Source organism: Meles meles, chromosome 10 (genome assembly GCF_922984935.1).
Source record: "Meles meles chromosome 10, mMelMel3.1 paternal haplotype, whole genome shotgun sequence".
NCBI classification, from domain to species: Eukaryota; Metazoa; Chordata; class Mammalia; order Carnivora; family Mustelidae; genus Meles; species Meles meles.
In genome coordinates this window covers 46,892,548-46,910,264 of record NC_060075.1, presented here as the reverse complement: position 1 = coordinate 46,910,264, position 17,717 = coordinate 46,892,548, and the positions used below count along the sequence as shown (strand labels likewise).

Sequence of the window (17,717 nt, the reverse complement as noted above, 5' to 3'; positions counted from 1 at the left end):
CCTTCGCTCTGGCTGGTGTAGTTGGCGAATACTCATTCTTGGGGCCAGCTGCTCGCCCTGGGGCTGTCGTTGCACAGAGATCTGGGACATCTGACACACACAGAGCCAGCAGAAGGTAAGGTTTCTGACCACACCAGCCTCGCAGCTTCTCTGTCTACAAGGTCTGGTGGAATGAGTGGTAAGACTCTTTCTTTCTCTAAATCCAGTTAGCAGGAGAAAATACTGTGGAACTAGTTCCTTGCGCTGAGCAGCTTTTGGCAAAAATTGGTGGAGTACTCTTGGGTAACTGATCATTTCCTCCCAGAGATGGTCACGGTTTTCTTTTGTCTGTGTCTTTTGTGTTGAGGGTCACAGGAAGGAATTCTCACAGAACAGCATGCAGGCTTCAGTCCTATAAGCCTACTGTGTAGCCGGCCTCATGGACTGGTGAGGTCATGGTTCTCCTCAAACCAGGGTCTCTTCGGGCAAACTTTGCTGTAGGTTAAACGCACAGTAGGTAAAGGCCATTGCTAAAGAAACATCTTGGAAGCCCAAGCTGCAAAATTGGTGGTCACACGTGAACACTTAGAAACTATTACAGTGCTTGTCATCTAACTCAAAGACCCCCGGTCAGGATAACCTGGTCATGGAATGGATTAGATTGACGCTCGGTCCCCCACCAGCCTCAAGAAAATGTCCATGCACCAGGGTATGCAAAAAACACTACACAGTCCCCAAACTCAAGGCATGGCCCTTCTAGGTATTGGTTTGGCCCCCAGAGACCCAAGACTTAGGCAGGGCTGTTAATGTGAATATAAGATTCTTCCTTTCGTCTAGTTCTGTGTCCTAAGAGCTTGGCTTTGTGACCCGTGGGCATATTTTCGCTGGTCTCCACCACTTGGAAGAGCACGCTTACTGGGGAGCACCTTGGTGGCCAGTCTAATAGGCGGGGGACCCGAGATACACAGTTACAAGCAGTGTGCTCTGTCTGGCCATGCCAGCTTTCAGGGAAGTTTGTCATAAGAGGTTCTAGCCCATAAGGGAGAGACCTCTGTTGCTCCTTAGTGCTGGAGAAATCTCATTCCAGCAGCACCTGCCTCGTGTCACAGATCAGCAGGTCTGTTCTAGATGCATCCCAGGCATCCTCTGGGAGACCAGAGGCACAGAGAATGGTCCAGAGACCATTCTCACGGCCTGTACAGGAGGGTGGTTGCTTTCCCAGACTATTCCTGGGAGTAGGTTTTTGGATCACGGGGGCTGCATCATCTATGCTTTCTCTAGCGACACCTCTTAAGTCTTGGATTAAGCCATTAAAAGGCTTATGACTTTGAGTCACAGTTGAAATTAATAGGATCCATTTGCTCAATGGCCAGACATTAGATCCTTTAAATTGGCTACTTTGAAGAGAAGAATTACCTATGAAGAGCTCTCAGTTGTCTTACTGATATAATGGCTAGTCTTAGGGATTCCCTTGACAAGGTAAAAGAACAAACATTAGGCTTAAGACGGATAAATACCTACATCCCATGGAAATTCCCTTTCTTAAAATCCAGCCCAACGTCTAGGTTCAAACTATACAGGCTACTCTTACAAATGCTGGAAGCCAGTGAATTTAATAGACGCACCCAGGACCAGCAGGACTGCTTGGTTTAGGGTAATCAGCCTCCGTCAGCCTCAGCCATTGCTATATGCACACCTTTGCCAGGTGTATCCTGGACCACGCCCCCTCCTGCCAAAAATTCACGTCCCCCAAACAACCGCAGATCTTTCATAAAGCCCTTTTCCCTCCATTTTCAGAAGATCCTACCAAGCTTAGAGAAACATTAAAAAGACTGGACTATTCACAACCTTCCCTTCACAGGGGAAAGAGATGACTGACGAAATTCCTCCGAGGCCCTCCTCAGCGATCAGAGGAAGGCTGGTGCCGAGGGGCTAATAGAAGGGGAAGGCTTTTGTTAAAAAGCTTTATACAGACTGTACAAAAGATAAAATTCCCCTTGATACAAAGAAACAAATTTAGTTAAAAAGGTAAGCCAGTCCCTTGATATTCAGGCTGGAATCCAGTTCTTTGGGGGAATTAAGTAAAAAATCTACGTATCTTTACCAATCTCCAAACCTCAGCCATTCCTCTCAAAATATTTGTGGATATTATCAAAGGTCAGTATATTGGAACAAAATTGCCCTGCCCTTGAGGGAAGAAAAGGTCATTTCTTTTCCCCCAGAGCAATCAAGCATTTTATTTAATTATAACAAGGAAGCACTCACTTATTCTCTCCTTGAATGCCATATTTAAGCAGAAATAATATTCAGGCGTATATTGAAAATACTCCCCTACTAATTTCCACAACATTATTCACCATTTAGGACCCAAGCCACTGAGATTTAAAATGATGTTTGGCAATGTACCACAGGGCACTAAATAAATAAGCCTCCACCCACATTACTCTGAATTTCTGAATACCTTGTTTTGTGTTCCATTACCCAGCGGAACAACTGAGCTTCCTAGAAGCATTTGAACAATAGCTAGATATCATAAATCTGATCATGTCTTTGAAATATGAATGGAGCCCACCATTGCCTGAGGCTGAAGAAAAAATGGGAAGGGAAGAGACCTTTTTAAAATATAACCCAGGGGGCACCTGGGTGGCTCAGTGGTTAAAGCCTCTACCTTCAGCTCAGGTCATGATCTCAGGGTCCTGGAATTGAGCCCCACATCGGGCTCTCTGCTTGGTGGGGAGCCTGCTTCCCTCTCTCTCTCTGCGTACTTGTTATCTCTGTCTGTCAAATGGATAAATAAAATCCTTAAAAAAATAAAATAAAAAAATATAACCCAGTAACAGAGCTCTTGGGCCCACTGGAGCACCTCTGATAATAGGCAGATATGCTCCAAATAGCCACCCTGGACAAAACTTCATAATTTCCCTGTACATTTTCTACCCCCATCTTCTCTAGGACCTAGGTAAGAACCATTCTTTGAAATGCAAACTTGAGAGGGAAACTTTTCATTAGAAAAAGAGGGGGGGGGCGCCTGGGTGGCTCAGTGGGTTAAGCCTCTGCCTTCAGCTCAGGTCATGATTTCAGGGTCCTGGGATCAAGCGCCGCATCGGGCTCTCTGCTTGACTGCTTCCCCCCACCCCCTGCCTGCCTCTCTGCATACTTGTGATCTCTGTCAAATAAATTTTTTTAAAAAATCTTAAAAAAAAAAAAAAAAAGATCGGGAGATACTAGAAATTGGGCCTCTAATCTCTCTACAGACAAAGTAGAACCAGAAGCTGGAAGATTTTGTCTGCCTCTGGTCTGTGTGTTTGCATGCGTACCCACGTATGTTGTTAAGGGTGAGATATTTTCTGTACTTCTGGATGGTGTGGCTAAAATTAATTTATAACAGAGCTCGATTTGGTTTATCTGAAGGCTGGTAAGAATTAGGCAAACTCAAAGCTCAGGCCATGGCTGGGTGGCTCAGTCGGTTAAGCATCCAACGCTTGATTTCAGCTCAGGTCATGCTCTCGGAGTTGGGAGAGGGAACTCTCTCTCTCCCACGGGTTGGGCTCCGTGCTCACAGGGGAGTCTGCTTGAGATTCTCTCTCTTTCCTCTGTCCCTGCCAACCGCCAGTCCCACAGTTCTCTCTAAAATTAAGTTCATATGATCTGGGAAAATATTTGGTATTAAAGCTTATTTGAGATTATCAGTTTAATTAAAATAGACCTGTCTTTAGAGTTATCAGTGTTAAATATAAAACTTCTTTCCTGCCTGTGTTTACTGAAAGACAAATGAGCTTCATGTTCTCACTGTTGTAAAATCTGTCAGAAAAAAACCAAAACAGAATAATGGTTGAGTCTGTCTAATGTCTCATAAAGTTTTATGGGTAGTCCAAATATAATTAAGAATAAGTAAATTAAATAGATGTAAATAAGATTAAAAGGCTTCTAGGTAAACTCTTTTTTTTTTTTTTTTTTAAGATTTCATTTATTTATTTGAGTGAGCACAAGTTGGGGGCAGAGACTGATGGAGAAGCAGATTTCTCACTGAGCAGGAAGCCCGATGTGGGGCTGGAGCCCGATGTGGGCTTCAATCCCAGGACCCTGGGATCATGATCTGAGCCAAAGACAGATGCTTAACTGACTGAGCCACCTAGGTGCCCCTCCAGGTAAATTTTTAAATAGCTTCCGAAATCTTTCTGGTGGTAACCCAGAAATTTAAAAACTTTAACGTTTTGTTTTGTTTTGTTTTTAAGCAAAACAGCTTTAAAGTTTTGCAAAATTAAATGAGTTGTTAAATTCACCGAGTATTTAGAGGCACCTGGGTGGCTCAGTTGGTTAAGCATCTGCCACCAGCTCACGTCATGATCCCACGGTCCCAGGATAAAGCCCCCAGTCAGGCTCCCTGCTCAGCAGGGAGCCTGCTTCTCCCTCACTTGCTTGCTCGCTCTCAAATAAATAAAATCTTTAAAAAAATGCATTGAGTATCTAAATCATTTCCAAGTAAGAAAAAGTAATATAACATTATATATTAATACAGATTTATCTACTTCTACCTTAAGTTTCTCTGTATAAGACAAATTTGGGTCTGTTAGCAAAACCTCTTTTGTGCTCTTATACGATGAAGAAATGCATGTTTCTAAATTATGAGCTGTATTCATAAGTTTGCCAATCTAGGGGCACCTGGCTGGCTCAGTCAGTAGACCGTGTGACTCGATCTTGGGATCATGAATTCAAGTCTCACAGTAGGCACAGAGCTTACTTAAAAAAATAAAAAAAAAATTTTTAAAAAATGTGCCAATCTAAAGAATTCTGGTGTAACAGTTCACAGCTGCCTACTACTTAGTTTTCACTAGAAATTAAGGTTTCTAAGAGTAACAAATTCTAATATAATTAAGCCTACTGAAAAAAAGAGACTAAGGTATGTGTTTTGGGTTAGAAAAAAATATGAGGAATAGAAATACTTTTTTTTTTTTTTCAGAGATTTCATTTATTTGATACATAGAGAGAGATCACAAGTAGGCAGAGAGGCAGGCTAGAGAGTAGAGGGGAAGCAGGCTCCCTACTGAGCCAAGAGCCTGATGCAGGGCTCAATCCCAGGAACCTGGGATCATGACCCGAGCAAGCGGAAGGCAGAGGCTCTAACCCACTGAGCTACCCAGGTGCCCTGATAAAACATTTTTGTTGAAGAAAAAAATAAGTTTGTCCAGATGTTAAAAAAAAAAAATTGTAGAAGGTTTACAGAAATGTTTGGAAAGAAATTTTCTGTGTGGCCAGTACTGGGTAAGATGAGGATAAATTTAAATAAATGAGTTTTATTATCAAAGGTATACTGGTGCACAATTAGAGTTGTTTTCTCCTTGTTAAAAGGTCAAAGTTTTCTTGAAAGTTTTCTTGGTCTGCTCTTAGTAAGAAATTATAAACAAAAGTTTTTCTTTACCTTTAAAGTTATCTTCCTAGGGGTGCCTGGGTGGCTCGGTTGGTTAAGCATCTGCCTTTGGCTCAGGTCCTGATCCAGGGTTCTGGGATCAAGCTCTGCACAGGGAGACTGCTTCTCTCTCTCCCTCTGCCTCTCCCCCAGCTTGTGCTCTCTCTCTCTCTAATAAAATCTTTTAAGAAAATAAAAGTAAAGTTATCTGTCTAAAAAACAAGGATTCTGTGTTTTGCCAAAATAATTTCCTATGTTTAGTAGGTCTTTGATTACTTAAAAAACCCGAGTCTTAATATTAAAAGGGCTAAATTTTGCTTACAACTGTGTAACCTTCTGTAATGGCCTTTATAATCTTTTATTATCACTTTGGTTAAATGGATAATTATTGTTTTATAACGATTCACGATCCTATTTAACCAAATGTCCAAACCTTTTCATATTTTTTTCATATACTTCCCACAATCAAATTCTAAAACGAAGTCTTTCCAACCAAAATCTTTTTTTTTTTTTTTTTTTTTTTTTCAAATATTTTATTTGATAGAGAGAAATCACAACCAGGCAGAAAGGCAGGCAGAGAGAGAGAGGAAAGGAAGCAGGCTCCCCGCTGAGCAGAGAGCCCGATGCGGGGCTCGATCCCAGGACCCTGAGATCATGACCTGAGCCGAAGGCAGAGGCTTTAACCCACTGAGCCACCCAGGTGCCCCTCCAACCAAAATCTAACTGAAATTTTCCAGAGGCCCCCTTGCACATTTCAAAGATCTCGTGAGTAATTAAACTCCCTAGGTTTGTGTGTTGTGTTTAATCCCACGGACAACACTGTCAAATAAGTGCTACCAAACTTTCTATTTTTGTAGATGTCCGTTAGCAAAGTAAGTGTTCTAAAAATTATATGAAACTCCACAAACAATCTGATACGTCCTGGCATGTTCTTAAAGTGTTCTATGTCACAGAAATAAGCAAATTTCCTGCCACTTGCATTGTAATAAACTCTAATCACATCTTTAACCATGGCCATTTTAAAAACTTTTATCATATACAGTTACTCTTTTTACTCAGATGCTTTTACGAAAGCCTCCTATCTTCCGTGAGACTCACAGAACGACCTCTCAGTACATGTCTCTGATCATCTTCAGCTCATAAAACTAAACTGGAATTTCCAGAACTAATGGAAGAACTAAATTCAAGCGGAACAAGAAAAACATGTGATTAAATTAACTAAGGAGGAGAATTTTTGTAACTTTTTGTTTAAAACATCGCTGACTTGTGCTCGCTTCAGCAGCACATATACTAAAACATCGCTGACTTAAAAAATGTTTTGTTTTTTCCAGATTTAAGGAAACTTTATCTCTTAAAATACTAAAACAATAACCAAACACAGGTTTATCTGTGTTTGATTACTCACTACAGAGAAACTAAAAGATATTTTGATACATTAGTGCTACTTTGGGAAACTGAAAAAGGCACATACTTCTAGAAATTATGAAACATACTCATAGATCTGAAAATCTAAAGAATGCTGGCATAGCAGGTCACAACTGCTTACTTATTAGTGTTCACTGAAAATTAAGGGCTTTAAGAGCTAAGAATTCTCGTAACGGGGCACCAGGCTGGCTTAGTCAGAAGAGCATGCAGCTCTTACTGTCAGGGTCATACGTTGGAGAGCCCCACGTTGTGTTTAGAGATGACTTAAATTAATAAAACTAAAAAAAAAAAATTCTAATGTAATTAAGGCTACTGGAAATAACAAATAACTATGTAAGGAAAGAAGGATGTGTGTTTTTGGTTAAGAGAAAAATGAAAAAGAGAAATACATCTTTGATGGAAAAGTAATTTTGTCCTAAAGTGAGACCAGTTATTTAACAAGGGAAAACTTAGGACAAAATTTGAATGTTAAAAAAGTTCTGGGGCACCTGGGTGGCTCAGTGGGTTAAGCTGCTGCCTTCGGCTCAGGTCATGATCTCAGGGTCCTGGGATCGAGTCCCGCATGGGGCTCTCTGCTCAGCAGGGAGCCTGCTTCCCTCTCTCTCTCTCTGCCTGCCTCTCTATCTACTTGTGATCTCTCTCTGTCAAATAAATAAATAAAATCTTTAAAAAAAAAGTTCTGGAAGGTTTGTGGAAAAGAAATCTTTGGAAAGAAATGGCGATATGGGGCTCAAGGTGACTTTTCATGCAAGGCAGCAGCAGTAGAACCTATAAAGATGTGGACTAACTACATTCTGTCTCTGCAGAAAATGGCCCCTCAGTGCCAGATTTTTGCCATCCTGATGTCCTTATAACATGGCAAAGGTCTGCTCCAGAATCAGAGAAATTAAACTAACAGTCAGGCTATGGGAAACCCAGGACGGCTGCTTGATTCTTCCTCGCTCCCTGACAAACCCCGTTTTTGGGTTTTGCCCTCCTGCACCCATCACAGTGCATTCAAGATGACTCAAATCATAAATAGACGTTAGTGGGGAAACGTCTCTAAAACTGCAAAAACAGTATTGGCAGCAGTGTGTGACTAGTCAGGTCCACAATCCTGAAAAAACTGTTTTTGTCCCCAGAGGCCTCAGACCTCCTCCTCTGGACTTCTGAACACCTGTAGCAGCACTGAATTCAAGCGCCTCTGGATCCAGGTCACCTGTAGTGCCTGTGTGTTTTCTGGAAGGATTGAAGCCTTTCCATCCCAGAAGACTGTTGTCCTCACAGTGGGAAATAAAAAAAAAAAAAAAAACTATTAAAACTGTTTCCCACGTGGGGTATACCTTGTATAATCTCCAGTGATCGAGGCACCCTCTTCACTCAACAAGAACCTTGCAGATTTCCTGGAACTCTGTCTGGGTACAACCTTCAGCTGATCCCTTGTTTCATGCCAGTGTGACCAGCCACCGTGAGTCTTTTGTTGTCTTATGCTCCAGCCTGTTATGAACAGCTTCAAGAAACCATCTGGGATCCCAATTCGAAGGGTCCTATTAGTCACAGTCTAGAGCCAGGGGCTGATTAGGGATTCTGGAAACATCACCAGAGGAGAACAGCTTTTGGGACTTTACGGAATGCTCCTGACCACTGACACCGCTGCACAGCTAGGAGGCACGGAGCCTTGAGACCCCATGGCCCAGCCGACGGAGGCTCCCCCCGAGGCCTGGGCCCGGACAGACGCTGGAGAGCTACCATCACGCCAACCACAGAGAGAAACAGCTGCCCCCACAGACTGCCTCCGCTCACGACGCAGGCTCGAGACTTCACCTGGGGACTGAGCCTTTGCCCTTTTCCTTCCCACCCCTCTGGCACTGGCTTGGTGAGATAATGCCCTTGTCTTTCCCTCCTGGGCCACCGCTCAGGGGGCAACCTCGGGAATTCAGAGCCACCTTCTATCTCAGGCTAGGAGAAAAATCGCACTTTTATTACTGGCCGACTCCTCTGAATTTACATCAGGAGTTAGAAGGGAACTACAGGGAGGCTTTCATGATTCAGGACACTCCTTTTGGCACATCCTTACTTCCAGGGATAAATATAGATGAGGCTATAATCAGGAACTTCTCCTTAATTCCTGAAATGTTTGCCAAATTGCCAGTTAAGCAAGAACTGCCCACACAGGTCCCTAGACTCTCTGTCCAGAGTTGTTCCCGGTAACAGAAGAGCCCTTGATTATGGAGCAAGGAGCTGCCTGGTGGACCCAGCACCACCTGCTATGCCCGGATTCACCCTTCTGGGAAAGTGGAAACCCAGGTCAACTCACAAAGCAAGCCGCTTGTCTTAAAAAGATGACTCCTTCCATGGGGTCTTTGATTTATTTGATTTTGACTGGATTGGAGACCCTGGCTTCAAAGTACCCTGCAAACATGGCATATTATCTTACCATAATCATCATATCTCCCTGGTGCATTACCTTCTCTCAAAAATTTTAAACGCCTGTTTGCAGCTGCTCCCCACCAAGCAAACGGTCTCCCCAGACTGGACCGACACAAAGGTACGAAGAGGAGAACCGACTTAAAGGAATATAAATCTGAACTCATAACCTGCGAATGCCACGGAGATAAAGCCAAAACATCATGACCCGAGAATGCCGAAGATCAACAGAGGCTTTGAGAACTACAGGGGAGCAGCTGAGAGGAAAGAAGGTAACCGTTAGTCAGTCAACATAGAATTTCTGGGTCAATACCAGGAAATTGACTGAGAGGCCCCTCCAGCTCCCCTTAAGAGGGGCAGCCTTGGCTAGAACAATGCATTCCCTGCTTTGTTCATGCCCTCTGCCTTTAAGAACCTTTCTCTCCTTTGGCTCAGCAGAGCTCCCCGCCCCACGCTCCCCCGCCCCACCCTGGGATGTGGGAAGTGGGATGCTCTCCCACTCCTGAATTGTTTAATAAAGCCAATTAGACCTTCCAATTCACTCAGTTGAACCTTGTTTTTTTTTACACCATGACCCAGGCCCCACACCTCAAAGAGCTCACGGGCTGGAGTACACCACCTTGCAAGACCAACGTGTGTGCTCCAATGCCGTACAATGTCAAGTCCCAGAATACCCAGCCTCCTGTCTTAGCAGCAGAACCCAGGCTGGGAGCTGGGGCTGCAAGCTCTTCGGGGCCAGGGCAAGGGAGAACTAGTTGTCAGTCCAAAACAGCGAGCCATTGAGCTGCTGATGACCGCAGACAGAGTGGCTCCCTCCCCACTCCCAGCCCTGGACAGGACTTTGCAGAACCCAGATCATGATATCACTCATGGAAATGGGTGCAAACTCAAGTCCCAAGGGCTGTCACCGGCCTTCCAGATGGAGGAGTGGGTGAAGCCGCACGCCGCACAGACCACAGCGCCTTGGTCAGTCTGGCCGGAGCGCGGCTCTCTTCTCTCGGAGAATGTTTTCCAAGCACTTTTTTCAACCATGACCCAACCAAGAATTACATTTTCCATTGTGAACCAGCATCTGTCCATACACACACGCACATTCCTGAAACAAGTATAAAATCATACTTCATACTATGGACAGCGCTTTCCCATACTCTGCTCAAGTTCATTTTTAAAATAATGCTGGTCACAACCCACCAAACTCATTTTATGATCCTCTGACAAGTTCCAAGGCAAAGTTTAATAAGCACTGTACTCAGAGCCACGGTCAACGGGTTTACCCTGATACACTTTTTTTGGCTGGGAAATTCTCCTCAGTCATGAAGAAGTAAAGTCGTTGATGAGTAACTGCCCTCTGAGCTGAGGATTTGCGTTCTCAGTGAGGCTGCTCCTTGGATCTCAGAGAAGCCACAATGAGAGCGGGAACTCTTCTCCCCATCTGTGTCCTTGGGAGGTCTGGCTCTGCCCCCTGCTGGGTCCTCCACACAGTTGCTCTGCAGGGCTGTGCCCTCCTGGCACCACCCCCCCTCCTCCGCCCAGAGGTGCAAACTCCAGAGTACTTGGGAGTTCAACCCCCTGCTGTCAGCTCCAGGGAGCCCAGACTCTTAAGCAATCAGGGTTCTTTCAGTCCGCTAACTGCCATTTCCCCGGCACCCAAACCATGGCTGCAACCATTACTAAAGGGAACTCCCCCAACTCCGCTTATGGCCTGGCACATTCTACAGGCCCAGACCCAAATGCCTCAAATATGTGGGTGGGGGTGGGGGAATGTGTCTTGTGAGGCAGTAACGGAGTGGAATGGGGCTTAGTGTTGTAGAAAGCAAATAATTTGGCTCTGTCCCACTAGCCCCATAAACAGCTCCTCCAAACAGAAATAGGAGGTTGAGGGGCGCCTGGGTGGCTCAGTGGTTTAAGCCTCTGCCTTCGGCTCAGGTCATGATCTCAGGGTCCTGGGATTGAGCCCCGCATCGGGCTCTCTGCTCAGTGAGGAGCCTGTTTCTCCCTCTCTCTCTGCCTGCCTCTCTGCCTACTTGTGACCTCTGTCTCTGTCAAATAAATAAAATATTAAAAAAAAAAAAAAAAAAAAAGAAATAGGAGGTTGAGGGAGAGCACAAGTCAGCTCAAATCCAGCATGGAAGTATTTCCTCAAGGCCAGAAAGCCCCGAAGAGGAGAAGAATGGGCCCCAAACTCCAGCTAGCACATTCGTGTCTCAGCCTCCTGAGTCTCCTGAGTGATTCACTTCCAGTGGGGATCCCTTTCTGGGGCTGTATGCCCCATGCGACCCCAAGAAAGTAGAGGAGGACAGGGGGCCTGGGAAGAGCACGCTGACCACAGAGTCAGGGAATCTGGACCAGATTCCAGCTTCTGTCTTAGGTGGCACCTTGGGCAAGTTTTACATCACTGGGCCTCGGTTTCTACATCTGTGAAGTGCAAATAATACCAGCTACTTTACTAGATAATGGGAACGACGAGGGGTAATTGCAAAGGGCTCCACATTGTGCAGGGCACCAAGTCAGTGGTGCTGAGTCAGTAAGCACTGTTACCATTGTTAGGACCAGCGGCAGATATGTCTTACCAAATCTCCATGATGCCAGTGTTCCTCTGTAAGGCATCCGCCAGCTGGGCAACCCCCTTGGCTGTGATCTGGTTCTGGATAAGCCTGAAAGAAGAACATATCTTGTAGTAGATACTTAGTTCTGGAATAACTCTGCCCCCTCCATTAGGGAGTTGTAAGGGTATGGTGGGAATGAGGCAGGGTCAGGGGAAGAACTGTGCCGTGTGTCTTTTAAACTGGCTAAGACTATCTTGATCAGACCGACCAGAATAAAGGACATCCTTTAAAATGTTTAATTTTTTGGTATATTTTTAGATTGAGCATAATATATCTGTGTATTCATACATAGATAATTTAATACATGAATACATTTATGTGTGTGTCAGCATTTCTCGCGGCAGGGGTGCCCAATCAAAAATGTTTGGCGGCTAGCAATCTGAACAACAAATTCTAAGAAACACCCAGGCGAGAGACAGTCTGGTGGCTTTCCAGCTGGCTGGGGAAGGCAAGGCAGTTTTTAAAGTTTAGTAGCTGCCAAATGGCCGTTCACCACCTTGGGGAAACAAAGGCTTCTAAGAATGCACCATGTCCTCTCCATGGTGAGGTCCTCCGGGGGGGAGGTAGGGAAGAGAGAGATTCTCCTGCTCCTCACTGCTCATGGGTCCCAGTAGGAAAGCATCAATAATGGGGCCTCGAGGAGTGCACCCCATTAGGTCAGTAGCAGTGATCCAAATGAAACAAAGGCTTCTGATACAGCTGGGAGCCTGGACAATTTCTCAGTGCTCCCCTGGACAGCTGGGCTTCCAACCCAACCAAGAGCTTCACGCCACACAAGGCACCGATGTGTCTGTGCCTCATCACAGACCTACTCCTTTGGCTCTTTGTAGAATAAGGCTACTACTGAACTTGACCCTAAGAAATCCTGGGCCCTGACCCAAGAAGGCAGCCCTACCAAGATGAGGGCTTCATCTTCATGATTGATGCGATTATAGAAATTAAGCAAGAAGGGGCCAACCCCCTGAAGAGGCAGGACAGCATAGCATTCAAAGCTCCCCTCCTCCACACACACACACACACACACACACACCCATTCCCCACTTTTCAGCCGCAGAGGCTTGAAGAAATAAGCTCACACTTTTCTATGCCTCAGTGGCCTGATCTGTAAAATGGGAGCAAGAGAATGCCCCCTCCCCCGGGTGTGAGGTCTCAGTGGGAGGATGTGTATGAAGGAAGTTCTCACAGTTTCTGCTCCGGTGTCCAGGGGCCGGGCGCTCCCGTCACCATCTCCCCCGGCTCATAGGACCATGCCCCAGTCTCCCAACCACACCACCCAAAGTGGGACCCCTGGGCTCAGTGGCAGAGGTGATGACCCACTGGTAAGGACAACCACAACTTGGACATTTTGGCAAAAGGAGAAAAGACAGAACCTGGAAGTGGACCGAGAACCATGCATTGGGTTAAATTGCTGCTTCCTCATCACCTCCACTTTGCCGGGAGAGCTCCTTCCAGCCAAGAGCTGGCAAGACACCAGGTAGTGAGAGAACTAAAAGGTAGTGAGAGAGCTAAAAGGTATGGCGATACTCAGGGCCACATGCTCCCCGGGGCCTTCTTCACAAGGGCCAGTGTGGTCTGCGTACCCATTAAGCCGCCGAGACTCGCTCTCTAGCCTCAGTCCTGGAGCTCCCTGTAGGGGTCGGCCTGGCACCAGGAGCAGGAGAGAAGAAAGTCTACAGGCCAGAAAAACAACAACAACAAAACAGATGTAAAAGCACAGACTGGCTGCTTTACAGAAACTGACAAGGTGAGCTGAAATCCATATGGAAATACAAGGGACCCAGAAGAGCACAAACGGTCTTGAGAAGGAAGAACAAAGTTGGAAGATTCACACTGCCTGATTTCAAAACGTACTACAGAGTTAGAATAATCCGGACAGTGTGATCCTGATGTAAGGATAAACAGATCAATGAACTAGAATAGAAAGTCCAGAAATACACCCATACGTTTACGTCAATTGATTTTTGGCAAAAGCGTCAGAGCCATCTAAAAGGGAAAGATAGTCTTTTCAATAGGAGGTGCCGGGACAGCTGGATAGCCACATGCCAAAGAATGAATTTGGGCCCCATGCCTCAGACCACACACAATAATTAACTCCAGAAATTAGCATTTAGGATCACAGACCTCCATGCAAGAGCCAAACTCTAACACTTAAAGGAAAACTTGGGCGTAAATCTTTGTGACCTTGGATTACACAACACTTTCTTAGCAAGACACCTAAAGCATGAACCACCAAAGAAAGAAAAAAACTGGACTTCCATCAAAATTAAACACTTGTACTTCAAAGATCACTAACAAGAAAGTTAAAAAACCCCACAGAGGAAGTAGTTACAGACTGTCCACCTAGTGTCTAGTACCCTGAATATATAAAGAACTCTAACGACTCAGCAATAAAAAGGCAAATAAATTAAATTTATTAACATTTAAATTAAATTTGGGGGAAGGATGTAGAGACATTTCTTCAAAGATACACAAAGGCCAACAAGCCCATGAAAGGATGCCCAGTGTTAGCAGGGAAACGCAGATCAAAACCACAATGAGAGGACACTTCCCACCCACTAGAGTGACAAGATTCAAAAAGATGAGCAACGACCAGTGCTGTTGGTGAGGATGTGAGAACTGGGAGCCTTCCCACATTGCTGGTGAGAAGGTAGAGTAAAGCAGCCACTTCAGAAAATACTTCAGTGGCTCCTCAGAAAGTCACCTAGAGAGGCACCTGGGTGGCTCAGTCAGTTAAGCCTCTGCTTTTGGCTCAGGTCATGATCTCAGGGTCCTGGGATCGAGTCCTACATTGGGCTCTGTGCTCAGTGGGGAGTCTGCTTCCCCCTCCCCCTCTCCCTTCTGCTCGTGCTAATAAAAAAATAAAATCTTAAAAAAAAAAAAAAAAAGTTAACAACAGAGTGGCCACACGACCCAGCAATTCTACTCCTAAGTGTATACCCAGGAGAAATGAAAACACATGTCCCCACACATTCACAACCGTCAAAAAGTAGAAACAACCCCAGTGCCTACCAACTGAAGAATGCACAGATTGTGGACGATCCACACAGAGGAATGCTGGCCACACAGAGCCATGAGGTTCTGACACATGCTAGGATGTCGACGAATCTTGAAAACTCATCCAGTGAAGGAAGGCAGATAAAAAGTCCCATGTAGGACTCCATTTCTGTGAAATGCCTAGAATAGGCAAATCCATAGACAAAGTCCAGTCAAGGACAGGGAGGTGATGCTTAATGAACGGAGGTGTACTCTGGCTTGGGGCAAAACTGTCCTATAATTAGATCTTCGTGTTGGTTGCACAATCTGTGAGTACACCAAAGACCACTGACCTGTATTTTTTTTTTAAGATTTTATAAGTAAGCTCTACACCCAACATGGGGCCTGAACTCACAACCCCAAGACAGGAGTCTCATGCTTTACTGACTGTGCCAGCCAGGCGCCTCATCTCAAAAAACAGGCTCTCAAAGTAGCACAGCCTGAAATTCTGAGGTTTGCTAAGTTACCATAAATGTTTCAACGTCTGGTTGACTTTCAACATCTCTGCCAGGCTCTCTGCCACTTCGTCATCCAGTTCATTTTTGGTGAGCCTAGAAAAGAAAGAAGCATTTACTCAGGAGAGCCCTATCTGGCACACATTTGTAAAATGAGTTCTCAGAAGTGGGATCCCAGCCCGGATCTCTCCAGCTTAGGCTGCTCATCACTTGCTGAACTGAGCAAACAGCCAGGTCCCAATCCCAGCCTCTGAGCCCCATAGACAATAAAGGGGGATTCATTTCTTGTGCAAATCCTGTACCCAAGCTCCTTCTTCTTCGCTCTGCTGCTCTACGGAACCCATGTTCCCTCCCCATCTTTGCTGGGGCCTCAGATCCTGCAGAAGACGGGCCAGTGCCCGCTTCCCAGGCTTCTTCCAGCCCCAGACACCACTGAGAGCCTGTTCCCAAGGCAAGTCGTAGGAAGACTCAGAAAAGCCTGCCATCTACATGTTAAAAGGTGCTCAACGCTCTGTTCTGACACCCGCTGTGAAGGACCCAAAATCAGGAACTCAACGTTCAGGAAGTCTCTCAGCTCTTCTTCAAACCAGAAGTGGTCTGGACAAAGCACGGAGGACTAGAAGCTCCCGGATATAAACGGGATTGGACCCTGTTGTGCCAGTGGATGGAAGACTAAGTAAGGAAGAAGAATGAAACAGAACTTCAAAAAAATCATCCCTCAAAGGGCAATTTGGCTGCGTCTATCTGAATTTTAAGTGTGTCGTACTTTGAGCCCACAGTGGCACTTCTGGACACTGACCCTGCAGTGTGCAAGGAGGTGCACCCGAGGATCTGTGCACACAGTGTCGCCCACAGCGGGATCGGTTGGAATGTGAAGTGTGAGCGCCAGTCAACATCAGCCGAGGCTGCTGGGCAGCTAAGTGGCAAACATCCATTCAGTGGGATGTCACGCAGCCTTTAGAGGGAAGGAGGTAGAGAGAATGAGGCAGAACAACATATTTAAAAGTCCTCTGGAGCCAGATATGTCCCCTGTGTGTCACTCACTAGCAGGACAACCTCGGGCTGGTGGTTGAACTTCTCTGTACCTGAGTTTTCTCACCAGAGAAATAAGGGTGAACAGTCGCAGTATAGACATTATGGGGGGGCTGTGAGGGTGAGGGAACACATATAAGAGGCTGAGAATAGGGGTGCCTGGGTGGCTCAGTTAAGCATCTGACTCTCAATTTTGGCTCAGGTCATGATCTCAGGGTCATGACGTTGAGCCCCGCATTGGGCTCTGCACTGAGTGTGGACCCTGCTTAAGATTCTCTCTCTCTCTCCCCTTCTGCCTCCCAGCCTTACTCTCTCTCTCCCCGACTCTTGCTCTCAAAAAACAAACAAGCAAACAAATAAATGAGTAATGAAAGGGTGAGAAGAATGCACGGCATACAGTCAGCACTTCAGCACTCCAGAGATGTTTGGTTCTAACATTACTAGTGTCCATGCAGAGCAGTGGTTTTCAACAGGGTACTTTTGTCTAGGGGACATTTGTCAACATCTGGAGACATTTTTGATCACCACAGTTGGAGGGTACTGCGAGTATCTAATGGGTGGGTGCCCAGGATTCTGCTAAACATCCTGTAATGAACAGGACAGCCCCTCACAAGAGGGCTTTGGACCAAAAGGTTAACAGTGTTGAGACTGAGAAATCCTGACAAGAGAGGACATGTAAGATGAGGACAATACGTCGTTTTTTTTTAAAGATTTATTTATTTTAGAGAGAGAGAGATCACACACACGGGGGGAGGGGCAGAGGGGGAGAGAGAGTCTCGAGCAGACTCTGCACTAAATGCGGAGCCTCAAGCAGGGCTCGATCTCATGACCCTGGGATCATGACCTGAGCCAAAATCAAGAGTTGAGCGCTTAACTGACTGAGCCACCCAGATGCCCCTTAAGATATTTTGTAAAAGCCACTTGCTAAATACTATTCTATTTTGTAAGAAAAAGGATATATATATATATATACACACACACACACACACACACATATATATATATATATATATGAATATTCATTCAAATGCTAGAAGGCTAGAATATACATTCAAAGGCTAGAAGGAAAAGGTTATATCTGGAAAACACGAGGGAGGAAGTTCTTTCACTTCCTACTTTTTGACTTCCTTACAGTGTTTTTAAAAATATTTCAAAGTATTTTTAAAAGATTTTCTTTTTAGAGGAAAAGAACTGAAAATGTACTTACTGGCCAGCAGGTCTAGTAGAACTCTCAAAATGATGATATTGTCAATATTAATGAACTCAGCTGATTACCTCAGGTGCCCTGAGCCCTAATACAATTCCCTCACCCATAAGGAATTTATGATACCGGCAAGTAAATAAAAGTTCAAATAAATAAAAGAGTAAATGACA

At 45.2% G+C, this 17,717-nt stretch overlaps 1 protein-coding gene across 6 annotated transcripts in view; it reads right to left on the bottom strand.

Annotated features, from left to right (window-relative positions):
* Positions 1-17,717, bottom strand: part of NOD1 (nucleotide binding oligomerization domain containing 1) — an 80,632-nt gene that overhangs the window by 5,896 nt on the left and 57,019 nt on the right. For 5 of the 6 annotated variants that reach the window (XM_046020602.1, XM_046020601.1, XM_046020605.1 and 2 more), the window contains 2 exons: positions 15,324-15,407; positions 11,788-11,871 (listed from right to left, as the gene is read on the bottom strand). In XM_046020602.1, the coding sequence (XP_045876558.1) occupies positions 11,788-11,871; positions 15,324-15,407 (168 nt within the window). Of the gene's footprint in view, positions 1-11,787; positions 11,872-13,403; positions 13,494-15,323; positions 15,408-17,717 lie in introns of all 6 variants that reach the window. The other variant, XR_006820502.1, reaches the window with a different exon arrangement.